The 19,912-nt window shown below is 39.3% G+C and overlaps 1 protein-coding gene across 7 annotated transcripts in view; it reads right to left on the reverse strand.

Annotated features, from left to right (window-relative positions):
* Nucleotides 1-2,000: 2,000 nt before the first annotated feature.
* The window catches only part of PKIB (cAMP-dependent protein kinase inhibitor beta), a 119,573-nt gene continuing 101,661 nt past the window's right edge, over nt 2,001-19,912 (reverse strand). For 6 of the 7 annotated variants that reach the window (XM_055433210.2, XM_055433207.2, XM_055433208.2 and 3 more), the window contains 2 exons: nt 8,397-8,576; nt 2,001-3,240 (listed from right to left, as the gene is read on the reverse strand). In XM_055433210.2, coding sequence (XP_055289185.1) covers nt 3,173-3,240; nt 8,397-8,568 — 240 coding nt within the window. In that variant the 5' untranslated portion in view covers nt 8,569-8,576 and the 3' untranslated portion in view covers nt 2,001-3,172. Of the gene's footprint in view, nt 3,241-8,396; nt 8,577-11,528; nt 11,634-19,912 lie in introns of those variants that run through there. The other variant, XM_088840577.1, reaches the window with a different exon arrangement.

Genomic DNA, 19,912 nt, shown 5'->3' on the forward strand with positions numbered 1-19,912 from the left:
ACAAGCTTGTTACCTCATGTAAGATAAAATATATGCATAAAATAAGAGATTTGTGTGTGTGTTGTAATGAAAAAGTGATTTAGGACATATGTGATTATGTGTCATTACTAGCAACAATGAGGAGGGACATGGCTTCATTTCTGTCTTCTAAATGAGAAAAAAATATCTTCTAAATGAGAGAGAAATACTCTGACTCAAGATCTGTTACTTTTTCTCTTCTACATTTTCATGGAACACTTACTCATTTAAATACTGACTCAAAACTCTGTTTTGTGTCAGTAACTGTCATAAAACACTAGGGAGGTGACTCATTGTTAAAGGGTAATACTCATCACTTGTCAATGGCTCATTAGCATGACTGAATAGGCACTAATGTAATTATCATGAATTGTCAATTTCCATCAGTGTCTTCTTCCAGTTCTAAGATTGAGAATGCTTGTGAAATCACAGAGGAAAGCAGAAGATAGCCAAGTTAACAAATCCACCTCCAATACCAGAAAATAATGGCAAAAACATCTAGAATAAAAATGATGATGGTGATAGCTAATATTTGCTGCTGCTGCTACGTCACTTCAGTCGTGTCCAACTCTGTGTGACCCCGTAAATGGCAGCCACCAGGCTCCCCCATCCCTGGGATTCTCCAGGCAAGAACACTGGAGTGGGTTGCCATTTCCTTCTCCAATGCATGAAAATGAAAAGTGAAAGTGAAGTCACTCAGTCGTGTCCGACTCTTAGAGACCCCATGGACTGCAGACTACCAGGCTCCTCCTGCTATGGGATTCTCCAGGCAGTGGGTTGCCAGTGCCTTCTCCGAGCTAATATTTATTGAATAATTATTCTTTGCCAGGCATTAGCCAAGTGCCCCACATACTTTATTGCTTTCATTCACCCTATAAGGGGCTTCCCAGGTGGTGCTAGTGGTAAAGAATCTGTCTGCCAATGCAGGAGACATAGGAGACATGGATTCCATCCCTGGGTTGGGATGATCCCCTGGAGAAGGAGATGGCAACCCACTCCAGTATTCTTGCCTGAAAAATCGCATGGACAGAGGAGGCTGGGAGGCTGCAGTCCACAGGGTCACAAAGAGTTGGACATGACTGAAGCAACTTAGCATATATCATATATATATATATATATATATAGCACCCTACAAATTATGTACTATTACTAATACCATTCCAAGAAGATAAAACTTAGAGACATGATGTAAATCATGCCCAAGATCATACAGCTAGAACTCAAACCTGGGTCATCTAAATCCAAAATCCACGTACTTGACAGTTTAGTTTTTCAACTTCAGTGCTACTGACACTTGTGGTCAGTTAATTCTTTGTTGTGAGGGTCTGCCCTGTAGGACTGAGCAGTTTAGCAGCATCGCTGGCTCTGCCCACTAGATGCCAGTAGCACATTCTCTTCCTGCCCCTTCCCCTACTAGTAGCAGCCAGAAACGCTCCAGATGTACTCAGGAGGCCAAACTGTCACTTCCCCCAACTTGAAAATTCCATCCTAACTCCCGTTTATGTGCAGGGCTTAGTCACACAGCCACGTCCAACTCTTCAAGACCCCATGGATTCTAGTCCACCAGGCTCCTCTGTCCATGGGATTTCCCAGGCAAGAATACTAGAGCATGTTGCCATTTACTTCTCCAAATTCCTCGTTATACGGACAATATAATATCATGTCATTAAATAACTTCCAGAAACCTAATTTTTATGGCTCTAAGACATTTTATTGAATGTCAAATTAGCACTACATCTAAAATACTACTTTTGATTGTTTTTTAAAGAAAAATTTATGTTTAAGAACTTAAAACAACCAGATTCTTTGAAATCTACCCCTTTGTTTTATTCTCAGATTTAAAGATGAACTTTGTCAATGAAATGAGAAGTGGGAGGTGTTTTATATTGCAAAGACTATTCACTTCCCTTATTAAAATGTCACCATATTCCATCTGTTACACTGTAGGAGATAAAATGAAGAAGACTTGGGTCAGTAATAAGTTCCTTTAATAGTGAAAGAGTTTATTTGATTACTGTATACAGACATGGCCTAAGTCAACAATCAAATAAAATACTGCATGCAGATAGATCTGAAAATAAAAATAAATCCATTAGTCAGATTTTCTTTAAAAATTCAGAATTCTATGATTCTCCTAAAATATCTAATAAATGAAAATTTACTAAAGCTTTGGTTTTGGTTTCATTCCTTTTAAAATATATAATTAAATATATATTAAAAGCAAGTATTTTGCTATTTCTGCCTGTACCATTCACTAAACACTTAAGTGCTTACTATTATGTCAGCTAGTTTAGGAAAGATATAAAAATTAAGGTCTGCATTCCTGAGGAAATTATTTAAGAAACAAGTCATATACACAAAAGCCCTGAAAATAAGAAAATACAGTACAAAGCAACTAGTAAAGTGTTCTGTGTAATTCACATTAAAGAAAAATATATGCACACACATATGCACACTGAAATTAAGGAAGATAGTGAGATTCATTTAATAGGCATATTTCATATAAACTATTCATCACAAATTTTCCATTTTAAGAGTCCACATGAAAAATCACAGTATGCATAGACTAGAAGCAAAATACATTGGACAAAAATTTTCTAGAGATGTTTGACCCGTCAAACTTCTACTATTTTTCCAAATCTGTTTAAGGTTTGGGGGGAAAAGGTTCATTTTTGGATAAAAACATACTTTTATCTATCCTTTTTGACTAATCCATCACTTTTCTCACCAAAAAACACAATTTCTTACAAATCCCATACAGTTTTAAATTAATAGTGTTTGGTTTATATTTACCAAGAAATGGTTTACCTGTTACCATAAAAATGGAATTTAAAATATATCTGGCTTAAGAAATCCAAAAGAGAACAGTGGATTTAGCTGGGTTTATAGACAAAAGATATGTATTTAAATGATTATACATTCTTAACCTCTCTCTTGGGTGCAGTTTGGAAGCAATCTGCCTTTTAATAACCTACATTGGACATCATGGTTGTAATCCAAGTGAGTAGCATCACAACAAAATTATCTAATACACACACATTGCTTAGGGCTGCAATGTTACCATAGTTACTACCAGATCAAACATCTCAGGAAAGCAGGGCCACTAAGTTTTTCACTGTGCAGAAATTCAGCACTTTTGATAGGTAATGAACCTTCATTTTCCCTCATCTTTGGGCTTCTCCAACTGATCTTGTGCTGTTTCTTCATCTTTCTTTTTCACATCTGAAAAACAGATAGATTTTCATCACATAGAGAATATATTGAAATCTACTTTGTACTATATTGGGAAAAAACAGTCAGTTTTTCCTATATGCACCCTAGTCATTTTTCACTTGTTTAGGACATACTTCTTTGCCGTCCATGTAGGTGTAGAAACTACACACAAAAAAGATGTATGGGTCTGCCTCCTAGTTACCTTTCTCTTATTCTCCAGAATATTATGTGCCAGGCAACCTTCAAAGGTATTATTACCATCTCCATTTACAGACCATTCTCTTGAAGCATAAACAGGTTAAGTGACTTGCCCAAAGTCACTGAGCTAGCAAGTGACAAAGCCACAGTGTGGATGCAGACTGATGGACTTTGCCCTTCCCCATCTCCCGATGCTGGATCACATTCTCTCAGCTTCCTCACACTTTCTACCTCCTTTGCTGCTAAGAGTTAATCTCATTTTCTACTTCATAGGAAAAAAAAAAAAATCAAAACCATCAGAGCAGACAAGCTCAACTTTCTGCCACCAAACCTGTAAAATTACCCCTGAAGTCTTGACATATTCCTTTTGCCCATATGACCATGGAAGGCATGGTCCTCAGGGCTGGCTATGGCTGTTGGAGCCCTGTGCAAAGTGAAAACATAGCACCCCTGATTAAAAAAAATATGGAAAAATTTCAAGATGACAACCATAGAACAAAACCAAGGGTAAGCCTCACCTGAGCCCAGAGAGGGCCCTGAGCAGCTGCCAGGCCAGCTCAGCCTTGGAGCTGGTGCTGCTTCCACTGATCAGATCTAATTTCTTCATGATCCAGGATCCTATCCATTTCCGCCTCTCAGCGCTCTCGTGACCATCTCTAAGCTCCTCATTTCATCTGACTTTCACTCTTTCTCCTGGCTCCTTCATTTCCTAAAGTCACTGCCATCTTCAAACTGACAACGGCCTCCACTTACTGGTTTTTCTTTTACCCTTCAAAATATATTTTTGGCTGTCATCATTTTAAAATAAGACAACTGTTTCTACTACTTCTCCAAAATGGGTCCTATCAAAATCATCAGGGGAATCTTTGAAAAGAAAGCTGATAGACTATTCTGTTCTCCAACCTACATTCATCAAATATTCATTAAGCACATGCTACTTCCCTGGTGGCTCAGATGGTAAAGAATCTGCCTGCAAAGCAGGAGACCCAGGTTTGATCACTGCATTGGGAAGATCCCCTGGAGAAGGGAATTGGTTACCCACTCCAGTATTCTGACCTGGAGAATTCCACGGAAGAAGAGCCAGGCAGGCTACAGTCCATGGGATCACAGTCAGACACGACTGAGCAATGAACACATGTAAGAAGCAGTGAAGAAAAAACTATACATTCCAACTCTCAAGGCAATTTTCATGAGAAATATGGACAATAACTAAAATGAGTAACATGTGTGCCATGTGGGAAGTTTACAAGTGCTACAGAGGAAATTAAAGAACAGGAATTGTCAAGAAGTCGTGGGGCCTGGGTTGGCTGGGAATGTCTCACTGAGAAGGGGCTGTGTGAGTCAAGACCAGAGGAGGTGAGGAAGTTAGCGAGGTGGGTAGCAGCGGGAAGAGCATTCCAAGCAGAGAAAACATCAAGGTCAAAGGCAGCAATGTGCAGGAAAGAACTGCCATGGGGACTGCGCAGAGAAAATGGGGTCACAGGGGTTCCAAGAGACTGGACCTCTGAGGGAGAAAATAGCAGATTTCTGAACCAATTTTGAAAGTAGAGCTGACAGCACTTGGATGTCTCCTAGGCATCTCAAATGGAGGAAGCAGAAATCACGCCTCTAACCTGTAAAACTGCTTTTCTTCCATGTTGGCCCTTCTCAGTATATGGCATCACCATCTACCTGCTGCTCCAGGAATTATCCTCTATTTCTCTTCCTCATTACTTGTAGTCATCTCTACCACATCAATTCATCATCAAGTCCTATGAATTGTGCCTATAAAACATATCCCAAACCCACCCAATTCCATCCATCTTCACAATCTATTCAAAGCCATCATCTTTCACTACATTTCTGCAACTGTTCCATGGGTAAAAGCTTAACAAACCCTTTCTCCTTCTCTAAGGGCAAATTTGACTTGAGATTAATTTTCTAGCTCTGATGCCCTGGAAACCAGATTATGTTGGAATGTCAGCATGGTTAGAAAGTGTATGGTAGAAATGACCCAAATGGTAAAATATACCTGTACAGAGAGAAACTATATGCTAACTGGTAGGGAACCACAGCACTGGGATTCCATAAAGGTCATGACTCTTGTAACTGAGCATGTCTCTTGCAGTGTCCATGGACTTAACTGCAAAGTATTAACTCCCTGGGACATGAGGCTTCTAACCCCCCATTGCTCCCATTGGTGCAAATCTTGTCACCTTGCGCCTGAGTTCTCAGTGAGTGGTGGGGTGGGGATGCAGAGACTAGCCCCCATGACTGCTTACACGGACTTCTGCAAGTACCCACACAGGAGATGATGTCACGTGGCTCTTCTGGCCCTCTGTGTTTCTAAACCTGTGTGCTTTTGAGCAGACTGGCACCAAATGTGGTCTTATGAGTCTGAATGTTTAATTTGGCCCCCAAAGATTTCCTAATGGGGAGTGCACCTCCTAACTCCACTATTCCTGTTATTTCTCTCCTGTAATCCATTCTTCATGTAACAAAGTGGATATTCAAATATTCAGACATGAATAGCATTTCCCTCACATTTAGAAGAAAATCCTCTTTATTCACCCAGGTTTCTAAAGCCCTAAGAGAGCTATTCCTTGCTTACTCTCCAATGTCATCTCTACTCTCTCTTCTCACCTGCTGCCCTCCAGTTGCGGTGGTCAGATTTTATGCTTCTTGACACATCCATCTCATTCCACTCTAAGAGCTTTATATAAGCTGCTCCTTCTGCAAAGAATGTCCTTCCCTCTTACTTTCCTGCCTGGACTATTCAGTTGTTATTCACAATATTCCACTGCCATCAGATTTCAGTTAGGACTTCCTGAATTTCTCAATCTAAAGGAGCCACCCAGTAACTCTCTACCATAGCATCCTATTTGAATTCTCTGATAGAATATACCTCCAGGCAAGAATACTGGAGTGGGTTACCATTTCCTCCTCCAGGAAGAAGGGATCTTTCCAACCCAGGGATCAAACCTGGGTATTCCATATTGCCCCACACTTGGCACTGAGATAAATGATGGATCAAATGAGTAGTTAGAAATGGTGGAAGGTGAGAAAGGCCCTCTGTGACATTTAGTTTCCTAAGCTGCCACCCTCTGTCACCTCTCGCTGATACGTTATAAGGCATCATTGTCCTCCCTACCATAGTGATCAATTTGTAAGGGACAGATTAAGACAGATCGTGAACTAGGAAGATTTTAGGCAGGTTAATTTCAGGTAAGATGCAGGATGTCTGACAGCCTAGATTTCTTCCCACTTAAGAATATATATATAAAAAAAAAAAGGACTGATCTGAGGGAAACTTGAAGCTCTTTCCCAAAATTTCTATTTTTAAATGAGTAAAAACATTGAAACCATAGTGTCTGAGACGGACCCCAGATTTTTGTTATTATTAGCAACTGAAAATTGCAATTGCTTTAAAAACAATTTTAAATCCTGAATGTCTGTACTTAGCTAAAAACAAACAAAAAAAGCAGACCTTAAAGCTATTTATATATAACTTCGTTAGTGACACACTGTCAATGCCATCTACATATATAAACTAACTTCCTTTTGTGTATTCTTTAACATCTGGTGTTATATGTTAATTCACTTTTAACATTTTGATTTTCTTAGTACCTTCAACTTTATTTGAAAACGATTTAAAGGAAAGTATAAAAATAGAAACAGTATTCTTTCAGATAAGTCACTCCCAATGAACAAGATAAAATGAAGACTCTACTAACTTTCCTACAGTATATTTGTTCTCTTTTGTTTAACTAAATAATGTCAATAAGCATTAAAGTTCTATGCATGTGTTTAGGGGCTATCCACTTTAATTAAACCTGTTACACGAACAAGTAACTTATATTCTCTACCTCGCTAGTTAAGGATGGCCCTTCATGCCCTGATAACCATAATCATATCAGAATTCTGAACTTAAAAAGCCAAAAACACTACACATACTTTATCTTTTTTCTTTAAGTTCCTTCATCTTTTATCTTATGATAATTTATGGGTATGTATATATATTTTTTCTATTATTTATAGAGTCCCTTAAGAGACATGAAATTACTTTTAGAAAAAAGTGAGGTAACTCAACCAAAAAGCTAAGTCCAACTAAACTCCAGGGTCTGGCCACAGTCCCTGGCCTAACAAGGATTAAAGTATTTCATAGAGATCATACCAGGAACATTTGGGAAGTCTGTAACTTTACCAGGAGAAAGTCACCTCCTGAGGCAAAGAACTAGGAGCCCTCTTCTGGGGCTCATATGAATAGGGTAGAAGTACGGAGCCTTCCAGCGCTCTCCTGCCTCACGGCCACTAGGAATAAACATCTATACACACTGGAGTCCACTATGAAGACTGAAATGGGGTACAGTATTGTTATATTTATTTTCACGGAACTAAACACTAGAAGATTTAAGAACAGTGTATAAGCAGTGGGGTGAAAGACTCAAGATCTTCCTACAGGAGTTTGATAGCTCTTGCTTTTTCAGAATCCAACTTTTTCTACTGGTTAGAGAAAGATCAACTTTTATACAAACACCCACCTTAAAGTTCTCATCTCTAATTGATAATAAATGTATTCTTAGATATGATAAATAGAAGGGCTTGTAGAATACCACGATGGAGCAGAAGCTCCCACGGTGACTTGCCAACAGATGGCAGAAGGAAAATTATTTCTGAGAGCATCTCAAAAAATTTTGTAAGCTGGCTGAAAGAAGGGATTATAATTGTCCACCTTTGTATTCCCAAACACTAGCACTGTGCATAATATACATATCCAATGAATAAATAAATGTTCAGTTTCCACATTTACACCAGGAGATTAAAGAGAGAAGTCCACTTTGTGAAATACTGGAAAGATCTACTTAGCTTTAAACAAAAGCCTAGAGATCTTAGTAAACAAGTTTAACTAGTTAAAAGGGAGACTGTTCCCGAGGAAAGGATGAGGAAGAGAGAAATACCACTGACTCTAAGAGGATTTTGAGTGTTACCTTCCTTCACGGATAGGGCTTCCAGTTTGACGGGCAACTCCTCCGAGGTCCCTCCTGCAGCCGTTGAACCCTGGATGTCTGGGACAGCATTTCGGCGACCTGCCCGTGCTGATGACGCAAAACTGCTGACCACAGGCTCCACATCCGTCATTTTGGGTGAATCTGTCCTCATAGTAACATCTACAAATACAATGGGCACATGAAGACGTAGATGAGCCTATTCCAAGATCCACGTTCACATTAATGGCTAAAAGGCACGGCTACGTCAACAACACAGAAGCCTTGAGAATCTAATCACTGACTGCACCCTGCATCAAGGTCCTGGAGCTTCTATTTGCACATTTGTACATTCACTGAATGGAACAGGGAGGCCTCAGTGGGAGCCAGATGGCTATAAATAACTGCGGAGCCCAAAGCCACTTGGATGCTTTAGGGTGCAGTAATCTCTTGCCTTTTGTTCTGCTTTTCTATGGATGGATCAGCCAAATGAGAGCTTGGAAGGAAATGCAAACGGATTTGTTTGGCCACTCCCATGGAGACTCTGCCTGCCAGTATTTGCTTGTGGTGCTTGTTCAGGCTGAAACCAAATCACTATAATTTGTAAGGACCAAACAAAACACACTCTGTTCTTCCTTTTTAGAAATAAGAAACTCAACTTTATCTCAAAGCCTCTTTACCCCAGTGGCAGCTGTACGTCTATCTGCTCTAGCTTCAGGCATAATTTTCAACAGTCTCATGTTTGCGTTTGGGAGGGTAGAACCTGTGTTACCTTTTCTTGCCTTCAAGTGGACATGGCAATTGCTAGTACCTTCCTAAACGTCCTTTATCTTCCTAGCAATTGCCTCTACGAAAGAATTCTGAAGAGGCCATTCACTATAGAGGGAGGAAGGTAGCAGACATTGCTTATACTAAAATGAGCCCTCTCTTTAATATGATGTTTTCGAATGAAAACTTTCCTAAGAAGTCAACAATGAATAGTATCTCAAAAGCAGCAGCTGCAGCAGGAATTTTCTCTTTTTCTGAGAACCATTAAATGCTAGGCTCTCAGCTGGGCCTTGAGAGGACAGAGAAATGATTTAGTCTCCATTTTTAGGGGACTTGCACACTCCAAGGGGAGAAGAAAGGATACACATACTAGGATAGATAACATCCTAACACAGAACGGGCTGAGTATCCACCAAAGGATGAAGAAACTCATCTGTGGCACCTTGATCTACACGAAGCAAATCAAACCTTTCACTGTAGTTAGAAGGGAGTCTTTTCCAATCAGTTAACTGCAATTCAGGAAATGGTAAACATGAAGTGGAAAGAGTCACAAATTATGGTGCGTTTGATATCAGAAACACACTTTCTTTGGTTCACAGCACCCCAAAAATGCACACGGAGCTTCATGTGGACCCAGATGTTCTCATCGCTAAAGGAATCATGGTAAAGCTGAGAACAATGCTAGATTTTCAGACATTATTTTGGACTTCTAACTGTTGGGTGTTTGACAATTGTCTAGCATTGACAACATCAAGTAACTGGACCATTAGTCAAAAAGAACACTGCGTGCTAGACTCGAAAGATGATACTGGTTAATTGAATTAATTTCTCTGAGTTGCAGTTCCTCACCTATGTAATCAGCCTGACTGATTCACAGGATTCTAGTGAAGAACAAATGAGATAAAGGACATGGAAATTCTAACTATAAAACCATATGTCTGATTATTGGCATCATTACTCATCTCTCACTAAGTTTTATGTCACAACCTCTTATGTATCCCCTTTAGTCCTAACAAGAAACATCTTACTGAAAGACCTCTTGAGTTTTAAAAAAGGGAAACCAGAATTTATTCAATACTGCACAAACATTTTCACATGCATTATCTCAGATAAACCTCCCAATAACCCAATGAGGTAGTGAGGAATAACTCTCACTATATGAATGTGGAAACTGGGGCTCAGAAAGGTTAAGTGACTTATTTTAAGTTGAACAACTGCTAACCTAGCACACAAGGTTGCAAATTCAGTTTTGGTTCATTCTGAAAGCAAGATGACATGGATTACTACAAAAACTATCCTTCTAAACTCTGGTGATATACACAGACAGCCATACAGCAGTCAATTTCGATTCTGCCCTTCATTACTTTTTAAATAGAAAAATTTATACACAGTTGACCCTTGAATGACACAGGTTTAAACTGCATAAGACCATTTATACGTGGATTTTTTTCAATTAATATATTCTACAGTGCTACACAATCCACAGTTGGTTGAATCCTGGGGTGGAGAACTGCTGATGCAGACAGTCAACTGTAACATTATACACAGGTTTTCAGATGAATGGCGGTTGGTGCCCCTAACCTCCATGTTGTTTAAAGGTCAACTCTACATACATTTGTGTTTAAAAAAAGAGAGAGTCCCTATTTTTGCATAGGTATTCCTTTCTGGATTGAACTTTTGGCTATCCAGGTGCCCTCCACCCCACCCCACCCTTACGATAGATAAATTTCAGAGATCACTTCTCTACAGCTTGTGAGGAACACTTGATATTGTTTAGGGAACAGACCCCATGTGCAGGCCCCCATTCTGTCCTCAGCCAATTAACATCACACGAGGAACCATGGCCATAATCAACTGTTTATTTCTATGAAGCATCTTAATGTTAAGTTTGGAAGAGAAGCTCCATGAATACCTTGATTCTTATTGTCCTGACAGTCCAAAATCTTAACACTAAAGATAACAATAGATAAAAGAATATTAAGATACACTCTTTAAAATACTTAAATGTTATATAGTTTATATTTAGCAAGATGGGATATGTCAAAGCAGTCTTGAGTTAGAATTTGCATATTGAAAGAAAACTTCCAAAAGGTGGCCTGATGGATGGGTCACCAACATGAAAGAAAAAAATCTGAGCTCCAAGATTTTTCGTTGCTGTTGATTCCTATCTTCAAAGTTTTTGCTTTTGCCTTTATACTGTTATTTCTCCATAGGCTTTCTATATTAGTCCTTTTTTGTTGATTGATGTTAGAAAACAAGACCATCACAAAACTATCTAAAAGTTTGTCAGTGTTATACTCATTAACTACCATGTTAAGATCGAAACAAAACTGGATATGCAGAAGGTCAAACAACAGGTTACTTTACTGCAGAACTTTCCTTGGTCCATTTCCAAACTCTCACTGGGCACCATCTTCCTTTCAGAGCCTGTGACTGACGCTGAGTGACCAGGATGTTAGGTTCCACCACAAGCCCAGCCACACAGGCTTTCTATGGTGAAGTCATCTGATTTTGGTGACTTATAGAGCACTGGGAAGAGCGTCTGAATACACAAGGTGGTTCTTAACTGGGCTCTTTTAATTCCCTGGTAAGTTTGTTGCAGCATTAGAAATAATCTGAAAGTACATCAAGAAAAGAAGGATTGAACAAATCATATCTATTATATTACTGGATATTATACGGCTCTTAAAAAGAATGTGTAAGATCCAGTTAGATCTACTTATGGAGATATGTTCTTGATACAACGTGGAATAAAACTATTGATTAAAAAGCAGTATTGACAGCATGGAGGGAAAGGAAAAAAAGTAGTGAATATAATGTCATTTGAACTTAAAAAAAGAAGAAAACTTCTAGTTAGGAATTTAAGAGAGAACAAGAAGAATAGTAACCACTTTTGGTATCTCCTTACATATTTTAACCTGTAATAAAGTGTTAAAATTAAACAATATGTAAAGGAATTGAAACACATTCACCTGGAAAAATTATGAAATAGATACTCTAACATACCAAGGCTCTAAAAGTAACACTTTAATTTTACCCAAAATAGTGTATCTTCAAGTGAAAGTCTCTCCCTACCCCAATTAGTCATCCTACTTATCTGTTGTTACTATCCTATGCAATACTGATTGCATATGCAATCAATATATATATACACATATTATATATGTGTGTGTGTGTGTGTACAGGGTGCAATCAATATATATACATATTATATACACATATATATCTATATAGGGCTTCCCAGGTGGCGCTTTGGTAAAGAATCCACCTACCAATGCAGGAGATGCAGGTTTGATCCCTGGGTCAGGAAGACCCCCTGGAGGAGGAAATGGCAACCCACTACAGTGTTCTTGCCTGGGAAATCCCATGAACAGAGGAGCCTGGTGAACTACAGTCCATAGGACTGCAAAGAGTTGGACACGACTTAGCAACTGAGCACACATATATGTATACACATATATACAAAGTAGAGAGAATTGCTCTCTTCAATGCTTTGTGATGTTTAAGAAATATATAACCCACCAAAAGATAAGGAAACACTACTAAGAAAAACAAAAGAGGTTAACTTCCAGGTTCTTTTAATTTGCTGGGCTTAAAGCTAATTGTGTTTTCATTTGCTAACCAAGGCAGCTGACTCACTAGCAACTCTTCCTCTTTTTCTTCTACAGAATTAGCAGTGGAACCTGGATGAGTTCTGCTTTGTCAACTGTGGCTGTTCACAGGAGCTGAAACCATTTGGGTGTTGGGAGGTTTCACAGAAGTCCTTGCACAGCCCATTGCAAGATAATTCGATTTATAAACTCCTGGGACACAATTTCTTCTCCACTGAAAATACACAATTTCCCAGATGCCTTAACAAAAGACCATTACACAGCACATATACACAGGTTGGGAGCTTTGCAGCCTCCAAAATATGAAAATACAACACCATACAGCTGAAGAAGACAAAGACAGTCACGCTTATAAATGGAACACTGGAAAAAAATATATATATGTATGTATATATAAACCACTAGTCAGCTCCCAGTGAGCTCAAAATTGCCTGCGAAGAGTATGTTAGTATGTTATAAACATAGTGTAAACAAGTAGAAATTTTTGCAGTCTCTTTCCCTTTCAACTGATACGGTCCATCTTCTTAGCTCACATTCACTCTTTTCTCAAGCTTCATTATTTGAAGCCAAGGCCACAAGGAGGTGGATAGCTTTTTTTTTTTTTTTCTAATTTCTGCATCCATATCAGTCACCTCATCTCTTACAGTGAAACCACTACTCATTCTACATGTAGGACCTGAAATAAACCCCTCAACCACTAAATCAATTCTCTGGAAGTATGAATCAGGCTATCTGAAAAAACACTTAAACAGAGGAAGAACATGTATTCTGGAAAGCTGTGCTTTTCTAGCCAAATGACAGAAAGAGGGAGACACACACACAGAGACACACACACAGTGGTCTCAGCTAATAACCAAATCCCTCATGTCTCTTTCTCCTGCTTTCATTGTCTTAATACCTCATGCTAAATTTTTTTGGTTTGATTTTCTGTCTTGGAACATACTAATCTCTTCCAAACAAGGTAAAAGAACAATAACAATTGCCTCTTAATGTGGACCAATGAACACAATTATTCATCCAGTCAACATTTATTAAGCTCTAACTATATCATAAGTGCCAGGCCCTGTGCTAGGTTCACAGGCTACAAAGAGGAACCCATAGTCTGGTGAGATCAAACACATTATGACCTTTTCAGTTTATCTTGATCTTAAATCTTATTCTTTGGAAATTAAGTAAAAGTATCTGCCTCTAAAAAGTCGTTTAATATGTGCTGCTGTGCTGTGCTTAGTCGCTCAGTCAGGTCTGACTCTTTGAAACCCCATGGGCTGTAGTCCTCCAGGCTCCTCTGTCCGTGGGATTCTCCAGGCAAGAATACTGGAGGGGGTTGCCATGCCCTCCTGCAGGGGATCTTCCCAACCCAGGGATCGAACTCAGGTCTCTCTCATTGCAGGTGGATTCTTTACCAGCTGAGCCACCAGGGAAGCCCATACTTTAACATATCTCCTATTAAGCTAAATATCAAGGCCATCTGAGGCTGAACAGAGCTTACATGGAATGTATACATGTATAAAAAATATTTTTTTTAACTTAGAGACCTTTCTCTCTTTGTAATTCCTCCACATACGGCGTTTCCAGGCCTCCAGTACAAGGGAAAGGGAATTCTATCTTTTGTCTACTGACACACACATTTTCCCCCTCGTGCTTAGGTTCTTCCCAATGATAAGAACAGACTCTTCAATATATATTTGTAGGTGTGTACTTAGCCGCTCAGTTGTGTCCAACTCTTTGTGACCCTATGGACTGTAGCCCGCCAGGCTCCTCTGTACTGGAGTGGGTTGCCATACCCTTCTCCAGGAGATCTCAACCCAGGGATCGAACCCAGGTCTCCCGCATAGCAGGCAGATTCTTTACCATCTGAGCCACCAGGAAAGATCATATTTGTAGGTACACAGAAGCTATTCTTATCACAGAAATTTTTGACAGCTTAAACCTACAGCATTCAAAATGCACAAACTCATTTTCCCATAATCTTGCAAGGAAAGTAGTAAACAAAACTGAGTATCTTTCCTGCACAATGACGCTTGCTATACTATGCTCGGGCCACTTAGGATAATAATATAGACTGATGTGGATACAGGTAGAAGAGATTAACTGCAACAAACCATGGAACTCCCTTGAGCGTGGGGGTCACAGTTAATATGGGATTTGCCTGCCTTACCTGGAGACCTGGAAAAGTTACATGACAGGCAGCTCCCCTATGTGCATGGAGGAGGAGTATTTAACTCCAAAAGAGAAAAGAGGACCAGACTTCACAGGGAAAACAGTCTCTGAGAAGGGCCTCAGAGAATGAACAAGCAAGTTCCAGCAAGAGGCTGCCCTCAAACCATCCACTTCTCATCCTGACCCTTTCCAGCCACACTTGGACACAAAATGTTCTTAGATTTCAAAAGGGGCACAAAGACTCTCCAAGCTCACAGAAGCCCAGTTTTGCACCAGTGAGAAAATCATACAATTTTGAGATTCATATGGTTTGTGTACACCCTTCCTCTCTCAGAGTGAACACAAAGGCCTGAGAATTCGGTTCCCCTTTTAATGAGATGGTGGTTTTTAAATGTCAAGTGACTTTTGATGACGTCAGTGGGGAGGAGAGAAAGGGAAGTTGACTCTGACCAATGTGGTCACAGTAGAGATGGCTTTCTATCCCTCTGCTTGGTACATGGACTGCAACACAGATGCCCAATAAATTCACTAAATGTTGAATTAATAGCTGACACCTATACATTATGAGCAGCAAACATAGTCAGTGAAGGTGTTTTTAATTATTAATACTATTAATAAAAGCTGAAAGTTCAATTATGAAATATTACAATGAAATTTGTTATATTAACATTAAAATAGCTTTGGAGGTAGGCTGTGGACTATGGCAAATACCGTGCCTTGCAGGTGTAAGTAATGCTGTTTGTCAAATGCAGAGTAGTAGCTAATGCACAAACTCTTACAGAAGCACCCTCATCAAGGATCTGAGAGTTATACTCTCCGGATACCAACCCTCTAGAAAAGATCCATATGCACTAAACTGTGAACAGCCTTGCAGGACCATTCCATCCTGTCTGAAACATCTGTAAGACATCTGTTCCTTACCCAAAGGCCCTTGATATTTGTTCATATTTGTCCTTTCCAAAACATCCATGGAGACATTTACTTGGTCCATATGAAAAGTCCATATTTGGTTATGTCCACAACCATTTGGCATCTACCAAAATGCTCACAGATGCTTCCCAGGTGGCAAAGTGGTAAAGAATCCTCCTGCTAATGCAGGAGACCTGCAGTCAATCCCTGGGTCAGGAAGATCCCCTGGAGAAGGAAATGGCAACTCACTCCAATATTCTTGCCTGGAGAATCCCATGGACAGAGAAGCCTGGTGGGCTACAGTCTATGGGGTCACAAAGAGTCGGACATGACTGAGCACACACAGAAATTTCAAAGACGTTTAGAGGTGAATTAAATGTCTCATGGAGTTTTGGACAGCACCAAATGTGTGCTAACCGTGAACAGACTTGTCAACAAAGTCAGTTACATCCAATCCATCAGCTTTCCCTTGCACAAACATGAAATCCTCTAATACCTTAAAAGATCAAATTCTATAGTTTTAACTTACCCAGCTAATTCTCCTTTACCATTTTCATTCTCACCAAGAGGAAAAATAAAGCCCTTTTATCTTCTGCATTTATTTTCTTTGCCTACGATTACTATCGAGAGTAAAACAGTGATGATGAAAAAGAGCCCTGTAATGACTCTTCCAATTTAAAGGTAATTTAAAGTAATAACTTAAGCACGGACACTTTCAACTGCATACTTTTATTTCAGAAAACTTCATAACATATATGTATATGCTTATCTGTCCTTCCAAAGGAAAAATGCACTGTAATACAGAAAAATAGAACTCTTTTTACAAAAATGTATATATACTAATGCATATCTTGGCTATCAAAGTAATTACTTTCAGAAGCTACATATTTATTCCACCTCCCAAAATATTTTTGTGACTTCATAAGTGCAACTCATTTTATATTCATAGAAAATGTAATTATAAAATAATATAGTATTTAAAATACATTATGTTTTATACTTTTAAATCATTAATATCAACTGCATGTCCCATTTGTTCATCCATTTCTTTCACTGAACTTCAGGTTCTTTTCAAGCCTCCTTAAGTAGTTTAGATCTGCATATATTCAGAAGAAAACTACTGCACATGAAGGTTTCAAAGCGAAGTTGTGAGCAGTGACAGCATTACTCAATGACTTTAGGGCATCCTTGGAATGAGTGCCCTTAAATTAGCTCTCATGATTGTTAAGAAGTCCATATGGTGCAATGAAATGTCTGTTCACCTGAAAGTGAACAACCCTGATGCTGAATCCTGCTCTGCCTTCCAACCGACTTGTGACTTCCAGCAAGGCTTCCCAGTTAATTAAGTCTCCACATTTATCCGAAGTAGGATTAAAAGTATCTAGTCTACCACCTTGAACCAAACTAATGAATATAAATGATAAATGTGCCTAGTCAACAACTACCCAAATGAAATTTGTTTAGAAATCAGTCATATTAATTTATAGGCACTATAATAGATTATCATTATGAACATCAATTACCCTGTTAAACCATGGTGTGGATGTGGCTCTAAAGACAGTGTCTGATGTGAATTATAAAGACAAAAAGAAATTGACTCTGAGATACTGCCAGAAACTTGGTGTTTAAAAAAAAAAGAAAGAGCATTTTTTAAAAAAAGTTATTTACAATCTCCCTTCCTCCATCTTTATTGTCCATCTCAGCCCCCTCACCCCACACACACACCTCAAAGTTGGCTACCTTTCTGCCACATCTATATCACATTAAGTCACCTGTCAGGGAAAGTCCTATCGCCCTTATTCTGTTCATGATGGGGAAAGAGTGGAAACAGTGTCATACTTTATTTTTTTGCGCTCCAAAATCACTGTGGATGGTGATTGCAGCCAGGAAATTAAAAGACACTTACTCCTTGGAAGGAAAGTTATGACCAACCTAGATAGCATATTAAAAAGCAGAGACATTACTTTGCCAAAAAAGGTCCATCTAGTCAAGGCTATGGTTTTTCCCGTGGTCATGTATGGATGTGAGAGTTGGACTGTGAAGAAAGCTGACCACCGAAGAATTGATGCTTTTGAACTGTGGTGTTGGAGAAGACTCTTGAAGAGTCCTTTGGACTGCAAGGAGATCCAACCAGTCCATCCTAAAGAAGATCGGTCCGGGGTGTTCATTGGAAAGACTGATGCTAAAGCTGAAGCTCCAATACTTTGGCCACCTCATTAGAAGAGGTGACTCACTGGAAAAGACTCTGATGCTGGGAAGGATTGGGGGCAGGAGGAGAAGGGGACGACAGAGAATGAGATGGCTGGATGGCATCACCGACTCGAGGGACATGAGTTTGAGTGAACTCCGGGAGTTGGTGATGGACAGGGAGGCCTGGCATGCTGTGATTCATGGGGTCGCGGAGAGTCAGACACAACTGAACTACTGAACTGAAGACAGTTTCTCTCAGAAGATGAACTCTCCACAGCCTTGAAGCAACAAACCCTGTTTAAGTGCTTCCTTAACAGGTAATACAGGATTAAAATTCTCAATTTCTTCATGATTTCTGAAAAAGAATTCTTCACCTGAGTAATAACACAATGACATAATATGGTGAGGAAAGAAGGATCCCATAAGATCATATATGAGAGGGGTCTGCCTTCGCAGAGAGACTTGTCCTGACCACACCATTCAGTGGCATCTCCTCCCTGGAACTCCTAAGCTTCCCTGCCTTGCTCTCCTTTCCCTCTGTCCTTAGTAGCTTCCAACATATATTACCATTCTTTAGGATTGTACTTGTTTACTATCTGTCTCCCTCTACTCAGATGTAAGCTCTACAAAGGCAGAGGTTTTTGTAGATTTTTTTCACTGATAAATACACTAAAACTATGCCTGATGCTTAGTAGGTATTCCACAAAATGTGTTTATTGAGTGAAACAATTATCTTTCCACTTTTCTTTTTCAAAATGAATTATTTTCTTGTTGCATATGAAAACAATGTATGTTCATTATTGGGGGGAAATGACAATTTTGAAAAGCATCAAAGAGAGGAAATACATCGCCTTATATCCCACTATGACAGCACTGTTAAAGTTCTGGTGACTATCCTTCCAGAATTTTTTCACTGCCCACATTCACAAGAATACCATATACATATCTTATATGTATTTCAAAGTTCAGTTCAGTCGCTCAGTCGGGTCCGACTCTCCGTGACCCCATGAATCACAGCACGCCAGGCCTCCCTGTCCATCACCAACTCCCGAGGTTCACTCAAACTCATGTCCACAGAGTCGGTGATGCCATCCAGCCATCTCATTCTCCATCGTCCCCTTCTCCTCCCGCCCCCAACCTTTCCCAGCATCAGAGTCTTTTCCAGTGAGTCGACTCGTCGCATGAGGTGGCCAAAGTATTGGAGTTTCAGCTTTAGCATCAGTCCTTCCAATGAACACCCAGGATTGATCTCCTTTAGAATGGACTGGTTGGATCTCCTTGCAGTCCAAGGGGCTCTCAAGAGTCTTCTCCAACACCACAGTTCAAAAGCATCAATTCTTCGGTGGTCAGCTTTCTTCACAGTCCAACTCTCACATCCATACATGACTACGGGAAAAACCATAGCCTTGACTAGACGGACCTTTGTTGGCAAAGTAATTTCAAAATTAGATTATACTTATTCTGTATTATGTTGCTACTATAGCTTAGAACTACAATCTTATCCAGGACAAAATAATTCTAAATTTTTAACAAAAGTTTTGAAAAAAGAAAAATTCCTAGTAAGCTAAAATTTCAGAGTGTATACCAACTATGTAAAATATGCATAGCCAAAAGTCAAATACAATAGGAAAAGTAAGAATTAATGACTGAAATCATTCACAAACTTTTCCTAAAGAAATTGAATAAATAATGTTAAAATAGGTAAGAGACTTTAAGTGTATACAACTTTAAAAGTTCCAGTATGATTTTTTTTCTTCTGTTTCCTCAAGTCAAAGAAAAATTCTCTGGGACATCTCTTAATGTCTTTTTGAATGAGTTTAATTTTCATCTTTCTTCTTCCTTCCAACCCAGAAAAGCAAGGAAATGATTGAACCTTTTCAA

Source organism: Moschus berezovskii, chromosome 10 (genome assembly GCF_049115385.1).
Source record: "Moschus berezovskii isolate FMDL1 chromosome 10, NW_MosBer_1.0, whole genome shotgun sequence".
Classification (NCBI taxonomy): domain Eukaryota; kingdom Metazoa; phylum Chordata; class Mammalia; order Artiodactyla; family Moschidae; genus Moschus; species Moschus berezovskii.